We start from the raw sequence: 24,218 nt of genomic DNA, 5'->3' as shown, positions 1-24,218 counted from the left end.
TTTTTATTAGAAAATGCTACCTAGCTTTAGAACAAATGCAGGTATTCTTGCTACACAGATTCAGTTCCCACAACACGTTCTATATCTTTGATAACAGGCCCCAGAAGATGTGTGCCTCAGCTATGGAATGTAACCGTATGTCATGAAAAGTCAGACTTCCCTTTCTCTTAATGCCTCTGATATGAAGGGCATTGTCCATCTCTGTGCACACCTTAGATTGAGCAGGTTGGCCGGTGGTCTGTAGTTACTGACTTTAGCTGGCATTAGGGAATATTGTGTTTAAATCTTTTCCTTCTCATCAGCATTCACATGAAATGTTTTCATTTATAATATTAACAGAAATAGCAAATTCACCTCTAAAAATGCACATCTTTTACTTGGTAATGGCGGTTACGTAAAAATATTTCTCTTTGATCATGTAAGAATAAAATGACACCAAACCTTTGTTTCTTCCTCTCTAAGAAACATGAAAAAAAAAAAACAAAAATTTCTCCAGAATAAAACAGACACAACATAGCATCTAGAGGATGCTTCGTGGGGGGGGGGGGGGGGCTCTGCATTTCTACCTCTCCTTGCACCAAAGCTCTGATGGCCCTAGAGATCTCCAGCCATGTCAAGTCCTAAAGGCTGCTAGGCTCTTCTCCATAGATGACGAGGCCACCAGGGTCTTCTCCAGGCTTGCTGAGTCCTAAGGGCCACTGGGATCTTCTCCAGCCATGCCAAGTCCTAAGGGCTGCTAGGCTCTTCTCCATACATGCCAAGACCACTGGAGTTTTCTCCATACATGCCAAGCCCTGAGGGCCGCTGGGGTCTTCCCCAGGCTTGCTGAGCCCTGAGGGACACTGGGGTCTTCTCCTGCGCAGCTGGATGCAGGTCTACTGCTCCCAGTAGCAGCAGCACTGAGTTTCTCAGGGAATGGCCACCAAGTGAACACACAAGTCACCTGCCAGTGGAAAATAGCACCTGTATGCCACCCTGCCCAGTTTAAGATCCTAGAAGTCTTGCAAGAAGCCCCTTCAGGAGGTAATGGTGACTTCTACAGACTGCTTCACAGGGCTTCACTGTAACTTGATGGAAACCTTTTACAATTCCTCTTTTTTTCTCTCCTCTCCAGGCTTCCCCTTTCTTCCCTTCTCTTCTTTCCTGTTTAGTTCTGCGCTCTCTGTGTGGCAGTGGGGCTGAGGACAGAACATGGTAGTACCTGATGTGCAGTAAGCAAGTGCTCCAGCTCAGGGCTACAGTGACCAGCTCAGGGCTATAGTGACAAGCAGCCACCAAAGGAAACCTGTGTGAAATATGCCGGGCTTCTGAGTTTTAAGCAAATAATGCTTTTAAAAATAAGACAAGAGTCGTAAAGATTTCTACTGTTTCACGCAGCAATTGAGACTACCCGGGCTCCAAAACTCTCTTAGCTGAAGTAAAACAGCAAGTGTGTGTGGTTAGCAGGGGTTAGCTTTTTATGTGATTTTATGCACTTTACATCAGTAGGTTCGTATCACATAGACGTCAGTGAATGCCCAGCGCTGAGTGCAGCCTGAGATGCGGGAGGAATACAGCTGCAACAGCAGAGAAATGGCCATGCTACCTCCCGGTCCTCAGCAGGAGCAGCCGTCCAGCTGTCTCCTAAACGCCGGGCTACGGCAGCATGGCAACACTGTCTCCTAACAGCAGGGCAATTACTTACTGAGTGGGGTTTAGCAAATCCCCCAGCACAAGGACATCCGATAGCTATGATGGAGTGTGTCGCCGTTGTCGGTTCAGCAGGCAACTCAATGGCAGTGGCAAATATTTCACTCAGTTCTCTGGCCCACTTTTACTTTTCCAGTCCTCAAAGCCCTTTGCTATTGCCTTTCCTTAATGTCCTGTTTCTAACTGTATCTGCTTACAATTTAGTGCACAGGCATACTTCAGGTAGGCACCTGTGAGAAATGGGGACCTCTCGCTGTGTTCACAGATTTTTAAATCAAGACACCTGAAAATGCTTTTAGATTTTGTCCCTTTGTAATAATCCATGGCTTCTGTTTGCTGAGTGACTGGAGCGATTTCTGTTTCCTAAAAGGAAAAGGTGACGTCTCTGAACTAACCTGTTCACTCCCAGGGTAAGCAGCTTCCAAGTCTGGGCTCTGACTCTGTGTTAGATGGCAAAACCTACCAGGAAACATCAGTAACTGGTGTGGGAATCCAAGGTGTCCGCATTCAGTTTCATAGTCTCTTCACTCGACAAATGCGTTCTGAGAGGAACCCCCAGCAACAAAGAAAGAAGAAGAAGTCGACTGCAGCATCCCTCAGGCACCCCGGCCACAAAGGTCCGTGGGAGGGAGCCGCATCGCACACGTTCTGAACATCCTGAGACTGCAACGCTCCATGTGAGCATGTCTGTCCTTTGCTTTCAAATCCGCAACACCTAAAAATACGCTCTCATCCAGCACTCCAGCTTCAGAATAAAGACTGAGGAGAAAGGAGCCTGCTGATAGATTGTTAGAAATATGGAATAGTTCAAAATATTAATGTAAGGCTAAGGGTGACTGGCTAACAAATGGTACATTTGCTCATTGCTCAACCTGACATAATTAATATTCTAGGTCATGCTTAAGTTCCCATGATGGACGGTCTGAAGGGGGAAATTCAGGACAAATATATATCTATTATATAACTCATTGCCTTTTTTTTTTTTTGACCACTCAGAATCATAGCCTTTAAAAAAATCAGCTTTCACACCTCATTTGCTGTCTTCACCACTGGGCCACCAGTCAGCAGCCGGGCCTGTTGCGAAGAGGTCAGTGGGAAGCTATTAGCAGAGTCGCCTCCTGAGAGCTCCTAGGCCTTATTGAGTTGAGTGTTAGCATGACAGAACTGCAAATAACTCAGGGTTAGGCTTTTTCTTTTTCTTTCTCTTTTTTCAAACAGTTAGCACAGATTTCCCCATAGTGTTGGTCACTCTAGGAAATTATTGCTGAAAATGAAGTCCCCAAAGCTAGCATGGCAGTGGCCCTTCTAGGCTGTGAGAAATGGGGAAAGTAGAAAATATGCCCTTGTCCCTTTGGGGTTACTGAGTCTTCTGTGTCTCGCAGGAAACATTCTTCTTAACCAGCTTTCAGATATGGAATGTGGCAATTGAGACAGTCATATATTTTTAAGCATTACTTACTTAAAGAAATAATAATTAAATGGTGACTATGGCATTAAATAGATATTTGCTTGCTGTGGGGGGTCCAGGAGGGCCAGACTGCTTTTCCTGAGGTAAGTTAGCGATCGTAGTAATTTCTAAAATACTGACACCTTGAAGATTTTAAATGATACATTTGAAATTCAATTAAAATATATTTTCTATCTATATTTGATTTAAATTGCAAAGAGAATACACATGAGGAGGTCTCTATATAGTTGCAAAGTCTAATTTAAGAAAGCTATCATGTCTCTCAGGCTATTTGCATTTCCCATCTTGCCTATGTATACACGTGCGTGCAGATGCACGAGGAGATCAAGATTCCTAACGGGGCAAAGTTAATACAGATGCTAGCAGCTGTTCAGGCCAACGAGAGTCTAAATGGTAAATTACAACCTTTGCTCAGTTGTATGAATCTCACAACTTAATCTATAAGGTCGTGGAAATTTGGGCAGTAAAGTAAATTAACAGATTTCCAATTAGACTGCCACCATCCAAAATGGTATTTATTATCTTGTATTTTTTTTCAGAGAGCAAATGACATGGTTATTTTATGTCGAAGTCATCTTTTTAATCTAACATTTGTTCTTCTCCCTCATCCTCAGTACATTCTTGATCTAGAAAAGCATTCTAAAAACCATCTGAAGACTTGCCTTCAGCTGAGTGGCCACTAAAGCTCCTATAGACATGCCTACACATGTGTATATATGTTCCTTCACTGAAGCTCCTATAGACATATGTATACATGTCTATATGTTCCTTCACTAAAGCTCCTATAGACATATGTACACATGTGTGTATCACATGTCTGTTGTGGGATATATGTTCCTTCACTAAAGCTACTGTAGACATACATACATACACATATGTATATGTTCCTTCACTGCCATTTGTTTCTTTCATGTATCCATCCACTTTGTTTTCTATAATAACAAAAGTGTGTTACCCTTACACTAAATTACTTTCTGTAACTTAAAAAACAACTCATTCTAAAATATAGTCTCACTCATATTAAGGAGTAAATATCAAAGAAGAAACAATTTGAAAATAGTTTTAGACATGTGTTTGTGTTAGCTTTATTTTATGTACAATAAATTCAGTCCTTAATTGAAAAGTAGAAAAGTTGGATTTGAGGTGACCCAAGTAGGTCTAATCACGGTTCCTTGAAAGTAAATATGAACAATGTGTGGTAGAAAAGGGTCGCATCTCGAATTCCCTTTGGTCTCATGTGCTTTCGCTGCTTTGGAAAGCTGGGGTTGCCGGACTGATGCACTTTTCTGAGCAGTTGAATGTTTAGAGTCACTTAGTGTCTACTGCGTACCTTGCATCTTGATAGATTTTGAGGTTGCCGAAATACCTAAGAACTGCCATGCACTCCACTTGCTTGCTGAGGAAAACTGAGACACAAAGATAACTCTGAAATAGCAACTTATGTGATGGATGATGGTGGAGCAGAGTGGTACCTCCAAGTTAGAAAGGAAGAATTGGGTCAGGCCTGGGGTGGGTGTAGGATAGGAGCCAACTCTTGCTGAAGTGTTCATTAGAGATGTCAAACTTTTCCTGAACAATTTTCTAAAGACAGCTATTCTACCTAGTACTACCATGGGACTTCACCTGTGCCAAAGTAATATAAGATCAGAGATGTTTATGGATTAATTGCAGCATAAAAGTCTATTTTTTATCAATAACAGAACCATTTAATAAATTCTTTATATAGTTTTGTGTCTACAGAGCCACCAATCATGCCATCCTTGAAACTTTTTACTTTTCCCTACATATGTGAATTTGCATGAAGGGTATTTATACATGCACATGTATAGATATGCACACGTATTTTTATTATGCTTCTATGGAAATCTAATACTACCAAAATATATTTATATCAAGTAAGGTTCTATACAGTTTGTGATTTGAATAACAAGAGGTTTCTAGAAAACGGACATCTGCTGCACTTGAACATCACTTTCGTCACGTGTCATGTGTGCAGCCTCTACAACCCAGCAGATGCTGGGCCCAGGCCACTTTTCTGTGCAGTGTGTGACAGAGCCATCACGGAGCAGCAAGGCCAACATGACACCGCAGAAGCAGGACACCTGATGTCCCGTTGAGTGCAGTGAGCGTCCCGTATGGGTGTGACGTGCAGATACAGGACTCAGAGTTAACACCATCAAACTCATTCACACATTGCACATTTGCCTTCACGTAAAAGATGGCACGGCTTACAGGTAGACTTTGAAGCTTATCTGCCAAGAATACAAAATGGATGGCTTAAGATCCCACTGTTATTTTTCCTCAAATACAATTTCAGACTGAGTTTTAAAACCATATTTACTCTGCAATCCTAAAGCTCTCTAAGATTATTGGTCTAAACTGGATCCAAAGGGTCAGTATTCCCTCAATTCCCCTCTGATAAGCCCAGCCCTGATTAAGCAGCAAAGTTGAAGTTTCAACTGTTTCTCCCTTACATGCACGACAGTTTAACTTCATATTAAAATTAAGAGCTGTTCTTCTTTAGGTTCCAGGTATATACAATTCACCCTTCCGAAAAGAGCCTGACCCTTGGGAGCTGCGGTTACAGAAGGTAAAGCCGTTAATGCACCAACCAGCCACTGCAACGAAGACCAGGTCCCACCGCAGCCTCAGCAGCTGGCTGGCCTGCACCAGTGCCCGCTCCTTCCCGCAGTCGGCAAGTCTGCCACCTATCGACAGGAAGCGGTGCCAGGTACCAAGCGACCCCGCGTGAATCTGTCATTAATTTCTTACCCTCGCTCTCCTCCTAGCCTCTTACTGTGGTATAGTATATGCATAATGATATTTGTTAATGTCGTCATCTCCCAGCATACTTTTCTATTGCATCAGGCTCGTTAACACCGCTGCCTGACCATTATTGTCACTCACAGACAACTCCTTCTTGCCAACCTCCGGCTCTTCAAAAATGCCCTCAATTTCTCTTCTCCTGTGTCCCATCATGGCCTATTTCACGTGTCATAGTATATATGTGTGTGTGTGTGTGTATATATATATATATATATATATATATATATATATATATATATATATATATGTATATATATATATTTCCATCACATGTGTGTGCCCAAATCTTTATCCATCCATGGCTCAAAAGGCATGATCACTTTTATGTTAGCTACTTAAAAAATACCTTGCAAACTTGATAACATGTTTTTGACTACACACTACTTGCAAGTGTTTTAGTTTTTTGGGTTTTTTTTTTGTCCCGTGACAAGTGTTTTTACTCTTTCCATGGTGTTGTATGATTAAAATTGCTTTGTTTTATGAAACAAAAGTTCTTTCTTTATAAAGGCTTAACTTTAAATATGAAATATGTCATGCTAACCTTGTTGCCAAAAAAGTAGGATGTGTTATACATCCTGCTGAGTGTGGGTTGAGAATACAGGTCATTGCACCAATGCTGGGCTGTTTTACATGAATTGTTACAGTAGCACCTGCTATAATCCATTACTGCTGGAAATATGTTTAGTGCTATGCAACAGACTTAACATAACCTATCCTCAGATGATGCCCATATTATATGTACCATTTGAAATATGACTTCCATTTGAATCATTTAAAAAGTGCCAGTTTGAGATTTGGAGACACCCCAAAGACTCACAGCACAGACAGATAGGAAATCATGCCTGTATCTGGATTGTGATAGAATTAGGTAGGAAAAGCCCTTTCTGGGCTGGAGGATAGACTTTTAGACAGGGAAGGATATTTGTCATGATCCTAAAAGCCCCATTGTCCCAGAAGGGACAACTCTGTGAACCCTTCAGTATTTCAACTGCAGATGGCAGCTGCCTGTGGCTAGCGTCAGTCGGCAGCTGGGTTGGGTTTGACTCTGAAGGGTAACCCTCTGCACACTGGCTCCCTCCACAGGCTTGCTTCTGTACATCCACCCGTGAGCATCAGTTACCAGAAAGAGAAAACAGAAAGGTTTAAACCAAAAATGCATTTGCCTTCCATAGCATTCCTAGGGTAGTGCCTCTGTATCTAGTTTTCTCATGAGTGCTGTCAGGGCTCAACCAGGCTGTGGCTTCCTCTGAAGGTTTGGATTAGCTGTAAGGAGAGGAAGGCAAAGAGATCCTCTTGCTCAGTTCCATCATCCACAAGGCTAGCTGCTGCCATGTTGTCCTTCCTCACATTGTCAACTCACAAAGTTGCCCCACAGCATGGATGCTGGCTTCCTTCAAAGGGAACCATCCTGGAGAAGGGGAGAAGCTTTCAATACAGAAGCCAGAATTAAGATCCCAGGTCCTTTGCCCTGTTCTGTCTATTGAAGACGAGTAGGCCTGTTTCCATCCAAGGACAGGAGACCACCCAGAACAGCGAAGAGCCTGAAGCAGGGCCTATTGGAGACCTTCAAGACTTTCCATGCCGGATACCTGGTGGGCCTCATAGTCAGATCCCTTGCATCCTACTGTGTTAGAACTTCCTACATTGCTATAATTATCTGTGATGTATTTCTGTTCTCTCTAATCACACCCTCAATTGCCTTTATTTGAATATTTTCCTCTCAAGCCTGCTAACAAAATACGTACTATTAGCTGTTAGTTTTATGACATTTTAGAGGGAACCTGTTTTTGTTTATCTCTTAGCTCTTTGTTGTTTGGGGGAACTCAGAACTCACTCACCCCCCAAATCACACATGGAGTCTCATTCTTATAAATGTCTGGCCGTACCTTGGCTTGTTTCTAGCCAACTTTCTTAAATTACCTGGGATTTTACCTTTCTCTATTTCTGTACACCTTTTCTTTCTTTCTCCCTCCGTTGCTGGTTGTGTAGCTGGGTGGTTTGCCCCCCCCCTTTTTTCTTGCTACTTGTTCTCTCTTCCTGTCTTTACTTTTCCCTTTCTATTTATTCTGTTTCCCAGCCCCACCTGTCCTTTCTCCTGCCTTGCTACTGGCCATTCAGCTCTTTTTAGACCATCAGGTGTTTTAGACAGACAAAGAATCACAGCTTCACAGAGTTAAACAAATCCAACATAAAAGAATGCAACACAGCTTTGCATCATTAAAACAAACGTTCCACAGCATAAACAAACGTAACACATCTTACAACAGTATTCCTCTGCTAGTATATACATTCTGTTCCCTTCTCACTTCTAGTCTCTTTTCTTGCTTTTCTCTCATTTAATTTCTTGTCATTTTCTTTTCTTTCCTTTTTCCTTCTCCCCTTTACCCCGCAGCCTTCTCTTCATCTGCACACACTGCCCATGCTCTTTCTCACCTCCTTTCTTCTTTCATATTTAACATTCTTCCTTTCTTCTCTTTTTGTTAATCTTGTTTCTTCTTTTGTGTCCTCCCTTCCCTCTCTCCTCGTGTCTTTCTTTTTATGCACAGCAGGATTGTTGTGTATTCATTGGCTGAGCAACGTTTCTTTTATTCAATAATAAAAGGGTCTGTACATTGAGGATGTTTAAGACTGCCCAGATGCCAATGTGTGGACACAGCATTTAGGATTTGGATGATGATTTCTTGAATGTCTGGGACAACTCTACTAAGTTAAAATCTTCATTATTAAACTTGGATAAACACTTTGAGATAAAGGATAACTATGTAGTCACATTGACTGTAGAACAGAAATGTGTTTGATTTTCATAGGATCAGATTGAGCTTTATATGGCCAACATTCCAGGAATTGTTGGTTAAAGTGATAACAATGAAAATATCTAAAATTTGAAGTTATTTCCAAAATATATTAACTTGTGTCACTTCAGGAACAAATGGAACAGCATATGCCTGAGCTCTTAAATGTGGCTAACAGAAGCTGTGGCAAAGAAGCGTCAGCATCTGTCAAGTTTACTAACCGAGGAGGTACACCATTGAGCTCAAAGGCAGATGCTGATTGAGATGGGACAAGGAGACTGACAGAGTGCGAAAAGCTCTGGTCCGTTCTCATGATGTTATTACTTAAATAAGGTTCCTCTGACAGCCCTGCACTCAAGAGAACTAGTGAATTCCAGACAAGTCTAGTAAGGGAGATTAGAGATTGAGGTGTGTGTGTGTGTGTGTGTGTGTGTGTGTGTGTGTGTGTGTGTGTGTGTGTATCTTCCAACAGAGGTTTAAAGCATCTGCTGACCTTGTCGGTCTCAGCTTCTGCACTTTTGTTTCTTTGATAGTTCTATTGTCCCAAATGCTTTTAAATTCTATTTTTGTAACAAATAAGAACCTGCCACTTTTGAGATGCAGCGTATCTTTAAGGTCACATGGAGTGTTAGGCTCACATCCTAAAGGAGGTCCTTAGTCCAGTTCTTACTCTGACACACCCAGAGAAGACAGGCCCTCAGGAGTGACTGGCACTTAGTACACAACTGAATACCAATTCTTTCATCATTTTATTTGTTAAAGCACAAAAGCGTTCAGTTTAAGACTCTTGACTTCTTGATTACAGATTGGAATCATGATCATGTGTCTTTAAAAAGCAAACTTCCAATACAAATCCCCTAAGCACTTCCAAATATAGCAATCCTCCTGTCCAGCTGCAGAAAGTACTAGATGATACTGATCTGCCATTTGTGTTATTTACGGTCCATGACTTTTATGGTAACTGGTTCCTATTATTGGTTTCTATTAATGTAAAACATAAGTGAACATAAATGAGGCGTGAATCGGTTCTTTTTATTAGCCCCACAGTCTGCACTCGGCACTCACAGAGGCTCCAGCTGCGACTTCTTAGTAATAACCCATCTAAAGGAGACAGTTTCAAGAATAAAGAATGAGATTAGAAATCTTTGTCCATTTTGTATTATTCCTCTTTAACACAGGGGTGAAAAGATATAAAACAGTATGTCGTTAACGACACAGCAAATGCCTAAACTGCCTTTGGCTTGCCTGTGCACAGCATGATGCTGGCTGGCTGGCCAGTGGACTCTGGTGCCTCGTGCCTTACCTTACTCTACAGGCAGCGGTGCCAAGAGCCACCCAGGTTTGTCTGTACACTCTTTCCTCTTTCAGTTTTAGCCCTTAGTTCTGGAGCCACTCGGCATCAGAATTCAGATAAAACAAGTGGGGCATTTATGTTTCAGAAACCAACAGTAAATACAACATTTGGCACCCACATAAAGGCTTTGTTTGAAATATGAGAGGACTTTTGGAAAGTTAATGCTCATAATTTTTTCTTGTTTTTACTAACTTAAAAAGAGGAAGCACACACTTCAGTTGTGTTGGAAGAAGGGTGCCTGTAAAGTTGCAATGTAAAGCAACCTAGGTTTGCTAGCCCACATGTAAGAAACTTCTTGACATGAAGGGATATGTCTGCCCAGTCTGAAACAGTTTTAAGACAATCACTTTCATGAGAGAGGACAGTTCCAGAAGATAAGTGATAGTCTTGTTTGTTTGTTGTTGTTGTTGTTTTAAGACAGGGTTTCTCTGTGTAGCCCTGGCTGTCCTGAAACTTGCTCTATCAACCGGGTTGGCCTTGAACTCACAGATTTCCTGTGTCTGCCTCCCAAGTGCTGGCATTATAGGTGTTTGCCACCATTGCCTGGCTGATATTCTTGTTCTTTTATTTACTTGTTTTATTTCTCAGTAAAGCATTTTAAAAATAATTGAATAAGCTTGTTCTGTTTTGTAGAAGTTCAGCACTGTAGTTGTTACTGTGCTGGGACTCTTCCATCGTGAAACATGTTTCTCCTCCTGTCTTGTCAGGGACCCTTCCGAGACATCAATGAAGTCCTGCACCAGCGTTACAAGCCTTTGGAGCCCACCCTGAGGGTGGCAGAGCCCATCAACCACTTAGAGCTGGCCAGAGAGGCACTTAAGCAAGATGAACGGATGCGCAACGTGAACGACAAGATGTGAGTGCTTAGCTGAGTCATGTTTGCTGATTCAAACCTTCCAGTACTTTCGTTAACACAATTTTATAGAGAACGCTTTCCTTATTTGTGTAGAAAAGCAAAGTCACTCTCTGACTATTCAGTGGCAATCATTTTACAGCACACAATGTTGTAAGTGAGGGCAATATCGATGGTAGAATGTATATACACCACTCACGGGGAAAATGTAAATCTATATGTCACTCCCTAAATTATATTTGTGTGTGGGCTTCTCCAAGGAAAGGAATACCAGTGGTGTTTTTAGAGGGAAAAGACAACTGTGCACACCTGCAGCTAGAATCTTTGCATGACTAACTAATGGTTTCAAAATAACACAGTAGAGCGAGCATGTCTCCTGTGGACTAGATGCGTCTGAAGACAGCAGTGCACCACGGTGTCTTCAATCAGGTGCAGGGGAAGAGGTGAGTTCAGACCGAGGAGAAGAAGTAAAACCATAGAGGCTGATCTGTCATCATATTCAGTGTAAATTATTTTAACAGCCTTAGTGACTTAGACCTTAACACATAACATCTTTGTCTTTGATGTTCCCTTTCTCTTAAGGTTCTTTGTCCACAATAGAGAGTCACGTGTAATTTATAGTGGAGCATTGTAAATCCAGAATGGTCTTATTGTTATTATTGTTATTATCCCAGACTGTCTTGTGTAATCATTATTGCAGTGTATCTTAGTAGTATTTTAGTGTTTCATGTGCTAAATGATAATGGTAATAATATAAGTGATTTTAATTATAATGTAATAATTTAGTATGATGTAAATTACTACTATAAATTCCTGTATAATAGCATACTATAATATATAAGTGCCATATACAATGACTACTAACCATCACTGTATGTCACATGGCAATAACTTACATAATAGTAATTACAAATGCATTAAAATATGTTGTATAAAGAAATAAGCATGACATTTCTCCTTCATAGTGGGTTTTTGATCATTTTATCAGTCAAGAAATATACATATGACTCTTTAGGATAAAGAAATTAAACAAATATTGAAAAATAAAAATGTTCACAAACTTAAAGATAAAATGGTCAATGCATCCAAAGAAATTGTCTAGGTTTTTATTTTAGAGCGACTGCAAGTGATAAAATAACTATAGTATGTTTAGCAGATTCTTTCAGTATCTGATCAAATATATCAAAAATAAAAAATTACCTTGACCTATTAGTTTGGGGGAAAATACGTATATTTACCACAGAAATTACATAGGATTCTATGGCTCAAATTTAGGCAAAATATATAGCTTAGTTATGAATGCATAAAGAGGTATGTCCTAAAATTCTTTTTGCTTTTATTTTGAGATGGGGCCTCACCGTGTAGCCCAGGCTGGCCCTAACCTTGGCACCTCCATCTTTGTCCTTGCCTGTGCTGGTTTCTGGTGTACCACTGCACCCAGCTCAGAATTACTTTTCTGTTTCAACAAGGCAAAGTTAATGAAAGGGAAGACTCCTTACCAAAATAATTGATACTGTTGGTTACCCCATGGACACTCCTGGAGGGGTCAGTGCTCTTCAAGCTTATCATGAATTCTCTTGATCAGCCTTGGAAGATCAAGCATCAGTGTTATCCCCAAAGGAATGTGCTTGGAGACTCCCTATAGACCACCTGTAAGTAACATGTGTCCCTGTGGTCTCATGAAGACCCTTCATGCTCAAACATTTGGATACTTAACAGGACTTCTGAGATTAGCAAGCCTGTCAGAAACAAGCTAAGTCAGAATTGCTGAAGGCTCGCCAATTTCAGACCACTTACGCTTTTGGTAGCTTATCTAAGCAACTGCTTCCAGTAGTTAGCCCAAGGTTTGTTCCATTGTAGGAGGCTTGAAATACTGATGCTTTGTAACTTATTCTGAAACAACTGCATCTTTGTATGGTGGATAACCCACACGTATATCTTGTATAGAAATGTTAGAGCTGGGCTCTACATCTCTGTTGATGATAATTTCATGATGAAATCATAGAAAGGAATTTACACGGATACAGAGATGTATGTTTTAAATGTGGAGGACCCTCTTCCTACATTAACAATCCCCAGAAGTCAGAGTCAGGATGCTTGTTACAGTCTGAGGCTTGATCAGTGACCATCTGTGCATCAGTCAGGAAAGACAGCTTTATTTCTGATCTCGAGGGCTAGAGACATAGCGCTGCGCTGATGTCCAGTGCTCTTTGCTTTCATGTCGCCATGAAGATGACATTGCATTTTATCAGGAGGAATTCGAATGATGCAAATTCAAACCTTGCCCCACCCCCAACATTAGCAGTATGCTCTTAAGACTCTTTGGAAAGTAATTTCACCATGCCATGCCTCTATTTCCCTGTCTATCAGGTAGATAGAAATGTTATCTTCAAGGATTATATTGAGGACCACTAATTTAGAAGAATCTAAATTAAAAAATAATTATTAATGATCAGGACTGGGTAAAATTGTTTAGTGGGCAGTAATATTTGCTGCATAATCAGAAGACCAGAGTTCAAATCCCCCAGTACACATGCTAGAAAGATGACTGTGTGCATCTGTAACCCTACATTTGAGGGACAGAAAGAAGGATCACCAAGGTTGAACTCTGCCAGTCTACTTTCAGGTTCAGTGAGACACTCTGTTTCAAGGGAAAGGGCAAAAAAAATGTGGTATCTTCTTCTGGTATCCACAACCACACATAGGTACACACACCCACACATACAATTGCACATACATCTGTCACACACTTACTTTGCATATGCTACAGGCATCATACTTCTGCACAACAGCTCTCCAAGTGGGAGAAGTTGCATCACAAGCACAGGCTTGCTTCACATACTACTCTAATTTACAGGGCTCCACAAACTTTCACTACTTTCTCAGCTCAAGAAGTTTCATGTGACCCCAGGTATATGAATATGCTTGTATACAGGTAACTGATAGTAAATCACAACAGAATTTATTTTTAAAATAATTTTATACATATGATTTACCACATATTAAAGGTCAGGCAAGCTGGATCTAATGAGATGGAAGTGCTTGTTTATTTTTATGTAGAGAATTGAGTCTTGGTTGAATATTTGAGTCCGCAGGAAGCAGAGCATCTTCAGCATTTTTCCAAGTTGATTGGCAGTTTGATTTTCGAGTCCTCAGTGCTGACCTTATATCTGTGCATAAATACATAGTACAAAATGGCAGAAGTTTAGCTGAAACCATTTCAACAGCCAGTGGGAATGGTCTTAATCCCAAGCTAAATTCATGAAATACTTTTTAAATGAAATTTGTCAGCAACTCAAACAGTAATTTTCAAAATCAAACATATTAACACCCCACAATGCAGAGATACATGAATTTGATGCTTACATATGGAGAATTTCCTGTACGCAAATAGTACAAGTCTTTGTTCTCCAGAGCCTGCAGTTGTGAGTCTGGAGAAGGAACTGGCAATGAAGTGGTGGTTGATAGAGAAGGGAGACCAGGCAGAGTAGTAGAGAGAGCAAAAAGGATGTTTGTGCACACATACATGTGACATTGTTAGCACAATTAGAGAAAAAGTCTGGAAGGAAGTAAAAAAGGGCTTTGGTTTTAGGAATTAAGTCATGGTAACAGTTTGAGTGGAAAACTTTGTACAGACGGGACACATTTTCAGTTCATAACAGAACAGTCTCAAGTCAGAGCTGAGATGTCTCAGGTAGTGTTTGTTGGGATCCAACGGCACTCAGAGAGGTGGATGGGCCCACCTTAAATGTGGGTAGCCCTATCCCGTGGATGGGGTCACGAAATGAATGTAAAAGGAGACTGACTGTCCATGCAGTGTGACCAGCTCCCTCACATGACTGCTGCCGTGAGGTCCCCACTATGAGGGACTACATCCTGGAACTGTGAGCCCAAAGTGTGAGGGGGTTGGATCACCGCGGCACGCCAATGGTGCTTTAGGAGGATGACTGTGTTCAGTGGAGCTGGTCTGTAGAGCACTACAGTAGCGCTGTTGGGAGGTGGGGGCATGGCTGATCGCAGGCATAAGTCTCATATAAATATAATCTGTGCATCTGTGTGTTGTCGTTTCTACCAGCGGCTTCTGTGAATCCAAGGTTTGCTTCTGCGTTCCAGCATTATTTCCAGCCCCATCTTCATGTGCTCCTCACCTGATGTCTAAGACTTGTGCCTGACACACTGGCCTCCTTGTCCTTGGATGTGAATTGTGCCCCCCACCTGCCTGCTCAAGGTGGGCTGTGGGTCTCCCTCGCCTCCATCATCATATCGATCAGTCTGAATCTTATGCATTCCATCTTACAAGAAGCTTTCAAATTCAGCCCTTCCTTTCTACTTCAAGTCTTGATGGAAGAATTTGCAATTTCCTATTTTAATAGCCATAAAATGCCTTCTACCTTATCCACCCAGCTTTACTAATGAAACCCAGATATTTTATTTTTTTCCAGGAGCATTCTATGTTTTTTATGAAAACATTTTCATACAATGTATTTGATCATATCCCTCCTCCCCCAAATCCTCCCAGAGCTCCACACATCCCTACCTACCCAACTTTGTTATTTTCCTTCTCCCTTTCAACAAACAGAAAACAAGAATCAGAAGCAAAATAATAAAAAACCACAAAAATCCCACAAAAGCACAAAAATGAAAATTGAAACAAGCAAAAAACCCACTAGATAAAAAAAAAATGCCAAAGCCAAAATGATACAGAAAGATTGCAGAAATACCCTTGAGTTCCTTTTGTGTTGTCCAGGTGCTCCCAGGCGTGGGGTCCACCCTGGAGTGTAATGATGATACTCTTAGTGAGAGTAATTGGAGAAAACTAAGTCTCTCCTTGTCAACAGGTATCAGTTACAGAGACCTTCTTGCTTGGGGTGGGACCCTGTGTCCACTCCACCTCTCAGGGCTGGGGCCTCATCTGGCTTGAACCTGTGCGAATTGCATGAGTGCTGCCACAGTCTCTGTGAGCTCGTGTAGGTGTCAGCCCTGTTGTGTCTGGAGACGCTGTTTCTTTGGAGTCATACACCACCTCTGGCTCTTACGATACTTCTACCTCTTCTCTATACCTTGCTGAGCCTTGAAGGCAGGGTTTTGATAAAGACATTCCATTTAGGATTGTCTAGGAATTCTAAGAAGCTTCTGTGATATGGTTGAAGGAAGCCCTGATCTCTGGGTATTAGAGAATGTCATTAGGAGTTATTTTATTGATGTATTCATTTAACAAGATAATAATAGTAGATTCTCCCATAGGCCCATGACCTATTTAATCTTAGGTTCCTGGCTACTTTAGCAGTGTTACAGGTTCCATCTCATGGAGTGGGCCTTACATACAGTTAAAAGGTGGCTGGTTATTCCTAGAATATTTGTGCCACTATCACACCAATATATCTTGCAGACATGTTGCTGTTGTAGGTCACAGGATTTGGAGCTGAGTAATATTGATAATTACATTTCTCCTCCTATACTATGCAGAGTACCTTCCAGCACCATAATTGCTAATCAATAAGGGTAAAGGTTTTAGTTGTGCACCATCTCAACTTCTCTGTGTTTGATGATACTAGTAAATACTGTCTATTGCAATAGGACCTTACTATCAGGTTGTGCAGAGCAACCAATAACCCTGGCAATAGCCTATGATGTTTCTGGTTTCCATGGGGCCCACATGGCCAACAAGATATAACCCATTCCTGGCACTGAAAGTTTTACTTGGTGGTATAAGATACCTAGTTGGGGCATCCTCTCCCCTATTATTTTGTGACTCAATTTAGATCCCTTTCATATGTATATATTTTAGGAAGCTTATGCAGTAGTAGGTTTCCATGTGGTTTTTCAAATGACCTTTAGCGTGTGTTGTCCTTCCCAATATTCCCTCCTTTACCTTTCTTTCCCATCCATCTCCCTATTTGATCTTCCTGTTCTAATTTCTTCTTTACCTGTCCATAATAATATATTTATTCCTTCTTCCTTGGGAGATCCCCCTCTCCCCATTCGTCTGTACTAGGTACCTAGCCTCTGTACTCATTTAGATTGTAGCACAACATTTAGAAAACTTACCACAAATAAGAAAAAACATACAACGTTTATTGGGGAGGTCTCAATTACCTCACTCAGCATTTTTTCTGTCTCTATCCATTTACCTGAAAATATCATAATTTCATTTTTCTTAACAGATATAAACATTTTATTGTATAAATGTATTTCATTTTCATTATCCATTCTTCAGTCGATGGGGGTCCGTGCTATTTCCAGTTGCTAACTATTATGAATAGAGAGCAGGAATGATCATGGGTGATCAAGTGTCTCTGTAGTAGGGTATAGAGTCCTTAGGGCACATGCTCAGTGGTGGTATACCTGGATCTTGAAGAAGATCTATTCCTATCTTCCTGAAGAACGGCCACACTGATTTCCATAGTAGCTATACATGTTTGCCTTCCCACTAGCAGTAAATAGATGTCCCCCTCTCTCCATATCCTTTCCAGCATGTGCTACTATTTTATTGATCTTGGCCATTCTGACTGGTGTGATTTTGTATCTCAAAGTATTTTTTTTTATTTGCATTCCCTGATGACTAAGGGTGTTGGATATTTCTTTAAGTGATTCTCAGTCATTTGTGTTTTATTTTTTAGGAGCTCTGTTTAGTTCTATACTCCACTTTCATTATTATTATTATTATTATTATTATTATTACAAATTTTCACCTCCTCCCCTCCTCCCATTCCCCCCCTCTCCCCATTCCTCCTCCCCCTCCCTCTCCAGTCCAAAGAGCAGTCAGGGTTCCCTGCCTTGTGGTAAGTCCACTTTTAATTGGGCAGTTTGTTTTGTGGCTATTGAAACTTTCTTAGTTCTTTATATATTCTAGAGACTAACCCTGCATCAGAGTTATAATTGGCAAAGATCTTTTTCCATTCTGTAGGCTGCTGCTTTGTCCCAGTGACGGTTTCCCTTTCTGGACAGAAGCTTCGCAGCTTCAAAAGGTTTTGTTTATTCATTGTTGGCAGCTTGTGCTGCCAGTGTTCATTCAGAAAGTCCTTTCCTGTGCCCCTGAGTTCAAGCCTGTTCCCTGCTTTCATATGTCGAAGTCCTGATTCCTTTGGAGTTGAGTTTTGTGCAGGGAGATGGGTATGAATCTATTTTAATTCTACATGTAGCCATCCACTGTGACCTTTTGCTGAACATACTGTCTTTTTCCTAGTGTGGATTTTGGACTCTTTGTCAAAAATCTGGTTTCTGTAGGCATGTGGGATTATATCCTTATCTTCAATTTGATTCTATTGATCAACATGTCCGTTTTTATGCCAATACCATCCCGTTTTCATTACTATAGCTCTATAAAACAACTTGAAATCTGGGGTGGTGATACTTACAGCAGCTCTTTTTATTATTGGTTTTAAATATCCCTGTTTCTTTTGTTTGTTTCCATAAGAGGTTTAAGATTATTTTTCAGTTTCTGTAAGGAATTGTGTTCGAATTTTGATGAGGATTACATTGAATCTGTAAATTGCTTTTGGTAAAATGGCCAATTTCACAATACTAATCCTACCAATCCATGGGCACAAGAGATTGTTCCATCTTCTGCTGTCTTCAGTTTTGTCTTCTGCATGAACATGTTCATTTATACGTCTTTCACCTCCTTGGGTAGAGTTAAACCAAGACCAAACTTTCAAGCACATAAACCTTTAGAGACACTTTAGATCCAGACCATGATTCAGTCTCGAGCCTCCACAAAGAAGACAGCCTTCCAGGGCCTCCATTAGAGCTCAGTGACATTCATCTAAGACTTTTGACCTTCTGAAAATTATTAGTAAATTTGTGTGTTTAAGTCACCAAATATACAGTAATTTGTAATAGTATCAACAATATATAAAATATCTTCCTAAAGGTTTTTAAGTCAAGGGGAGGCCCAGATTAGGTGCTGAGATAATTATAAACCTGAACTGAACTTGGGGATCCTTTGGTGACAAGAACTCAAGTTTCTTTCATAGCTTCAGGGTAAAAGCACGGAAGATTGAAATAGGCCTTTCATCAAAAGCAAGCATCACTATTCAGTCATGGTGTAGACAAGCCATGTCTTAAATACATGCACATCATTGTTTTAGACTCTGAGTCCTGGGCTGCAGAGATGGCTCAGCTGTGAAAGGGAAGGCCCACGACGAAAATCACGAGAAGCTTAGTACAACCAATGAAACCGCTGTCTCTAGTTCTATATATGTTCTAGATAACCCTGGATCAGAGAAATAATGGGTCTTTTTGAAAACTCAAGTTGTTAATCTCCCAATAATTATTCAGAGTAGGTAAAATAAGAGCTATCCTATAAATATTTAGGAACAAAGTCAACTAGCAACTCTGACTCTTGAACTCCCCAAAAGCACTTGTGAAACTAACAGAGCAAACATGCAAAACATGAATTTTATCTGTTTTCTGCTGTGGGATAACACTCTTGTACACTGTAAAAATTTGTCACTTGTATTAGTTTAATAAAATGCTAATTGACCAGAAGCCAGACAGGAAGTATAGGCAGGGAGACCAGACTAGGAGAATTCTGGGAGAAGAAAAGGCAGAGTATGGCACCAGCCAGACACAGAGGAAGCAAGATGAGAATGCCTCACTGAGAAAAGGTACCAAGCCACGTGGATAAATTATGGATTGTTTTAAGTTGTAAGAACTAAGTAATATACGCCTCTGTGTGTTTCTTTGGGGCTGAACAGCTGTGGGACTGGGTGGGAATGAAACTTTTGTATCCTGCAAATTTCCACCCTGGCTTTGATAGCCCCTTTAGAAAATGCTTAAATACTCACTTCCAGATCTCTCCTAGTGTTTCTAAAGACCAGTGTCTTTTCATAGGCACTATGAAGGCAAAACGTTATAGGAGAGGCTAAAAACTTGATTGTAATGACGGCCTTTAAAAGGGCATTAAAATATGCTGCATATGGATAAGAGATCTGTCTATATTTATCATTAAAGAGCACTGAAGAAGGAATAAACAGTATATTGCATAACTTCTTTACTTGTGTGACTAAAAAACATATTTTATAATTCCACATTTCCAAGCTTTTGCTATATATTATGATAGTGAGGATTATCATATATTTTTGATGTTGCCTTAACAATTCAACTTTTATTTGTAACTCTTCCACTTAATTACTAGTACTGTGTGGAACATTTATTAATCAGCAGAGCTTTTAAAGTTAAGAAAGGAAAATAGTTAACCCTTAAATACAGATCACTCCAAGCAAGGCGAGGTAGGAGAGCAGTTTCTATGCAGCCACATTGCCCAGTGGGTGCCGCAGGGACCTCTGACTGAGCCTGATTATCCTGTCTATAAGAATGCCTAGGCTTCTTCCAGCTAATTTCCAGTGGTAACTCAAAAAAATTTAGTACTCCACAACACTGGGGAGCATAGATAATAAGACTTTGAGAAGGTCTAGAGTTGAAAGAAACAAAATTATCTTCAGTAAATGACCACAGAACACTAGAATTCCTTTCTTTCCTAAAACTCTCAAAATCTAAGGAAGTTCATTCCGGGTTAAGAAAACTCATGTTTGATAAAGAAAGACCCCCTGAGAAATCTCTGATAGGAGTGGATGGCCCAGAAGTGTGAGTTCTACATCTAAAACAGAGTCAAGACTACTGGCTGAGATAACTAAGACTCATAGGATACTCTAATCAGGACTTGATCATAATTCTAAATTTTCTTGAAGTCCCCATAAGATTATCAGTGCCCCCAATCAGCAAAATGTAGCCTAAAGAACTATGCCCACATCCCCCCCCCCCAAATGGACTATGGATATTTTCCTTTGTTTAGAATGTTGCTTACAAGTTGTTATGGATAATGGTTTAAAAAAAGCTAAACAAAGGATATTAGATTCAGAATTCTTGTTTTAAAAAGGGGGGGAAGTACTGTGGAACAATGGTCTTTATCCTGTGACTTGTATTATTTTTAATAAAATGCTGATTGGCCAATAGCCAGGCAGGAAGTACAGGCAGGGCAGTCAGGCAGGAAGTATAGGCAAGGCAGTCAGGCAGGAAGTAGAGGCAGGGCAATGAGAACAGGAGAATTCTGGGAAGAGGGAAGCTCAGTCTCCAGTTGTGACCCAGCCACAGAGGAAGCAAGATGTGACTGCCTTGCCAAAAAAGGTACCAAGCCACGTGACTAACACAAACAAGAATTATGGGCTAATATAAGTTATAAGAGTTAATAAGAAGCCTGAGATACTAGGCCAATCAGTTTATAATTGATCTCTGTGTAATTTCTTTGGACTTAATGACTGCAGGAACCAGGCAGGACAGAAAACTATCAACAGAAGTTAACTAGCATCTCTCAGGAGATAGCACGATACTGCCATTCCTATGCCAGAAACACACAGCTCAGGGGTTCACTTTGCTCTCTAAAGTACCCTGTGAAACATAGCTAATGGTTTTCCAGTCATACTGTGGTAGAGGATTTATTTTGTTTAACTTGAATTATCCACTGGCCCACTCAAATAATTTGCTTGCCACACAGACATTAAATCAATGGACATGCACCATCAACACATGAATCAATTACAGATCCAGGGAGTATGTGTCATGTTAGGCAGATACACTCCTTATGACATTGGGCCATAAGCAAGGATTCCTGACTGAGGAGAGCAAAGACCCTAGCTTTATGGCTTCAGACCTAGATGACTGATTAAATGGTGATGGTCTTAATGTAAAAATAAATAGAAATCTTGGGCAGATTAATGAGACAGGCAGTTGATTGAGAAGATGGTTTTTGTTATGCAGCAGCTCTTCTTGTTGTCTGAGCTGCCTCCTGTGGACCTGTTGAGTGTCACTAGTGCACATTGGATAACACGGTCTTGTGGTAACATGTGTCTGTAGGTAGAGGTATAGAAATTACAGTGTAGAGCTGATGGCTAAAACCAGTGATGGAAAGATGTCCTCCCTCTCCTAGGACTAACTCTGCAGAGAAGATGAAGTACAGGTTTCTAGAATTTGATTTAGTGCTAGGTCAGTCGTTCTAGTCAAGGAGATGGAAGCATTTATTGCCTTGGAACTCACAGTACAGTCTGACTTTAAATCACGGGTATTTCAGTTCCTAGGAATATGCATTTGGAAAATATGTCTAGTGATCCTAAGCATTAGCAATTGTTAATTTAAGCTATTTGCAGAGCAACACACACATACACTCTCAAACACACACACACACATTAAATACCATCACCAACTTCTTCACTCTGTGGGCTCATCTTGCACTAACTCTGGCAGGCAAGATCCTAACCTGCCACCAGTCCCCAGTTCCCTTGAGTAAAGAGCACTAGCGTACACACATGCATGAACAAACACAGCCTTCCTCGGTCACTGCCTCTGTTGTTGCCTCCTGTGCTTCTGTTCCCCCACAAACAAACATTACATTTTGCTTGTGTGATCCCGAGTTCCCTGCCCCCTCCTTAAAGGAAAATCCCATCCAAGTATGTGGTATTTTCCACCCCATATCCGTGTTTCTCAAAATGATAATTGTATAGAAATATTTCCCTTGATGTCCGTTGAATGACTAAACATCTAGGCAATGGAGAACAAGAGCAGTTGGAGTAAGTGAACTCAGCTGTCTAGGACAGGAGAGTTAAACTGGGTTCTGATTGAGCATGAGGATGAGAGATGGACCGACTTTTTAAGGGGAGCATGCGCAGAGGCACAGAGAGAATGGGAGAGGAAGACTGAATGGAGAACAAACTAGAGAGGTAGGCAGGGTGCAGAGCACACTGGACAGATGGGGTGCAGTGGACAAAGTCTAAGCAAGATTGAAGGCTTGAGACTTGAATCAATAGGATATTGGGCTTCCTGATTTGAAGATTTGAGTTAACTGTCACTAAAAATACATGGGTTGGTGAGCCTAGAATTATGAATGACAGTAATAAGATTATATGAAAAGAAGGGAAATTAGGCAGAGTTGTAAGGGGGAAAGAAGGGTAATTTGTTGGTATTATTTGGAAAATTATATTAAATGTATTAGCATTCAATGTCCATTGCAATAGATCATTTTCTCTGAACCATTTCACATTATGCTTCCTAAGACTTTTTAGCAGATCATCTAGAATTGCCTAGTTAAGTGACGAGCCATTAGCATACGTCACTGTAACTCCATTGCTTTTAAGACTTTTTTCCAGATCTGGGCCAATGAGATAGCATAGCAGGTAGGCACTTGCCACCAAGCCTCACAAGCCGAGCCCAATTATTTGGACCCATGTGGTGACAGAAAAAAACAGACTCTGAAGTTGTCCCCTGATTTCCACATGTGCCCCATGCCCTACAAATCCCAGGCACATATGTAAAATATGTTTGAGCTGTAATAAAATCTTATTTTTCTAGATCTGTGTCTTTGTTAAGATTATAGGAACAATAGGGCAGCCTGGCACCTTCTATAATGCGGAGTCAAGGCAATTGCACAGTGCCCACTGAAAGCACAAAGCACAACTAAGGTTATATTTTATGTGTAAAGGAAGAAATTTTGAAATGAGTTTACAAAAATAATCAAAATTTGACTGTCAGCTACTTTGTGAATTTTAAGTTTTCATAATCATTTATACTTTATTTGATGGTTAAATCATTTTATTAATTGTGAGATAAGGTTATCTAAAGATTATGCATTACCTAGATATTTTTTAATTTATGCAGCTTATACACATATGTACACGTACTTAAGAACACATGTACATGTGACTGATGAATCACTGTGGCTAAATGAAACTCGGTTTATTTTGGGGACCTTGCCTATGCCTTCAAGAAAGCAAATTTTGCACAGACACAAAGGAAAAAATGTATTGAAATGCCATTCGAGAAGAGACAGGAACTAACATGCAGCAGCTGCTCTAACACCGTCTTCGGATACTCAGGGACACTGGGGCCACATGGATTCTGCATGTCTCTGATGTTCATCCCATGTGCTAGCATTCTGAAGACCAAAATTTGTCTTCATGAAAGTTGTTTTCCCTGCAAAAATGAAAATCCTTCATGCTTCCATAATTAGTTTTGTACTTCAAACCTCACTACTGGGTTTTTTAAATGTTAAATCTTATTGGCAAATATAAAAGAGTTCATTTGTAAAAATTAAAAATAAGATGAAAATGAAATAAGTCTTCTCCTAAATTTATCATTTAAGCAAATATATGAACACAATAAAAATACAATTTTAACTTAGACTTAGACTTTAAAACATCTCATTTCAATGAAATGTGTCATGTGGGAATCTTGGGAACCAGTCAT

General features: G+C 40.5%; 1 protein-coding gene across 1 annotated transcript in view; it reads left to right on the top strand.

The window, feature by feature from the left end:
* Window positions 1-24,218, top strand: part of Spata17 (spermatogenesis associated 17) — a 173,717-nt gene that overhangs the window by 101,903 nt on the left and 47,596 nt on the right. Inside the window, 2 exon segments of the mRNA XM_005348848.3 lie at window positions 5,682-5,888; window positions 10,837-10,985. Coding sequence (XP_005348905.1) covers window positions 5,682-5,888; window positions 10,837-10,985 — 356 coding nt within the window.

This window comes from Microtus ochrogaster, chromosome 6, assembly GCF_000317375.1.
Source record: "Microtus ochrogaster isolate Prairie Vole_2 chromosome 6, MicOch1.0, whole genome shotgun sequence".
Classification (NCBI taxonomy): domain Eukaryota; kingdom Metazoa; phylum Chordata; class Mammalia; order Rodentia; family Cricetidae; genus Microtus; species Microtus ochrogaster.
The sequence above is the reverse complement of the archived record's forward strand: the minus strand, read 5'-3'. Positions and strand labels throughout refer to the sequence as shown.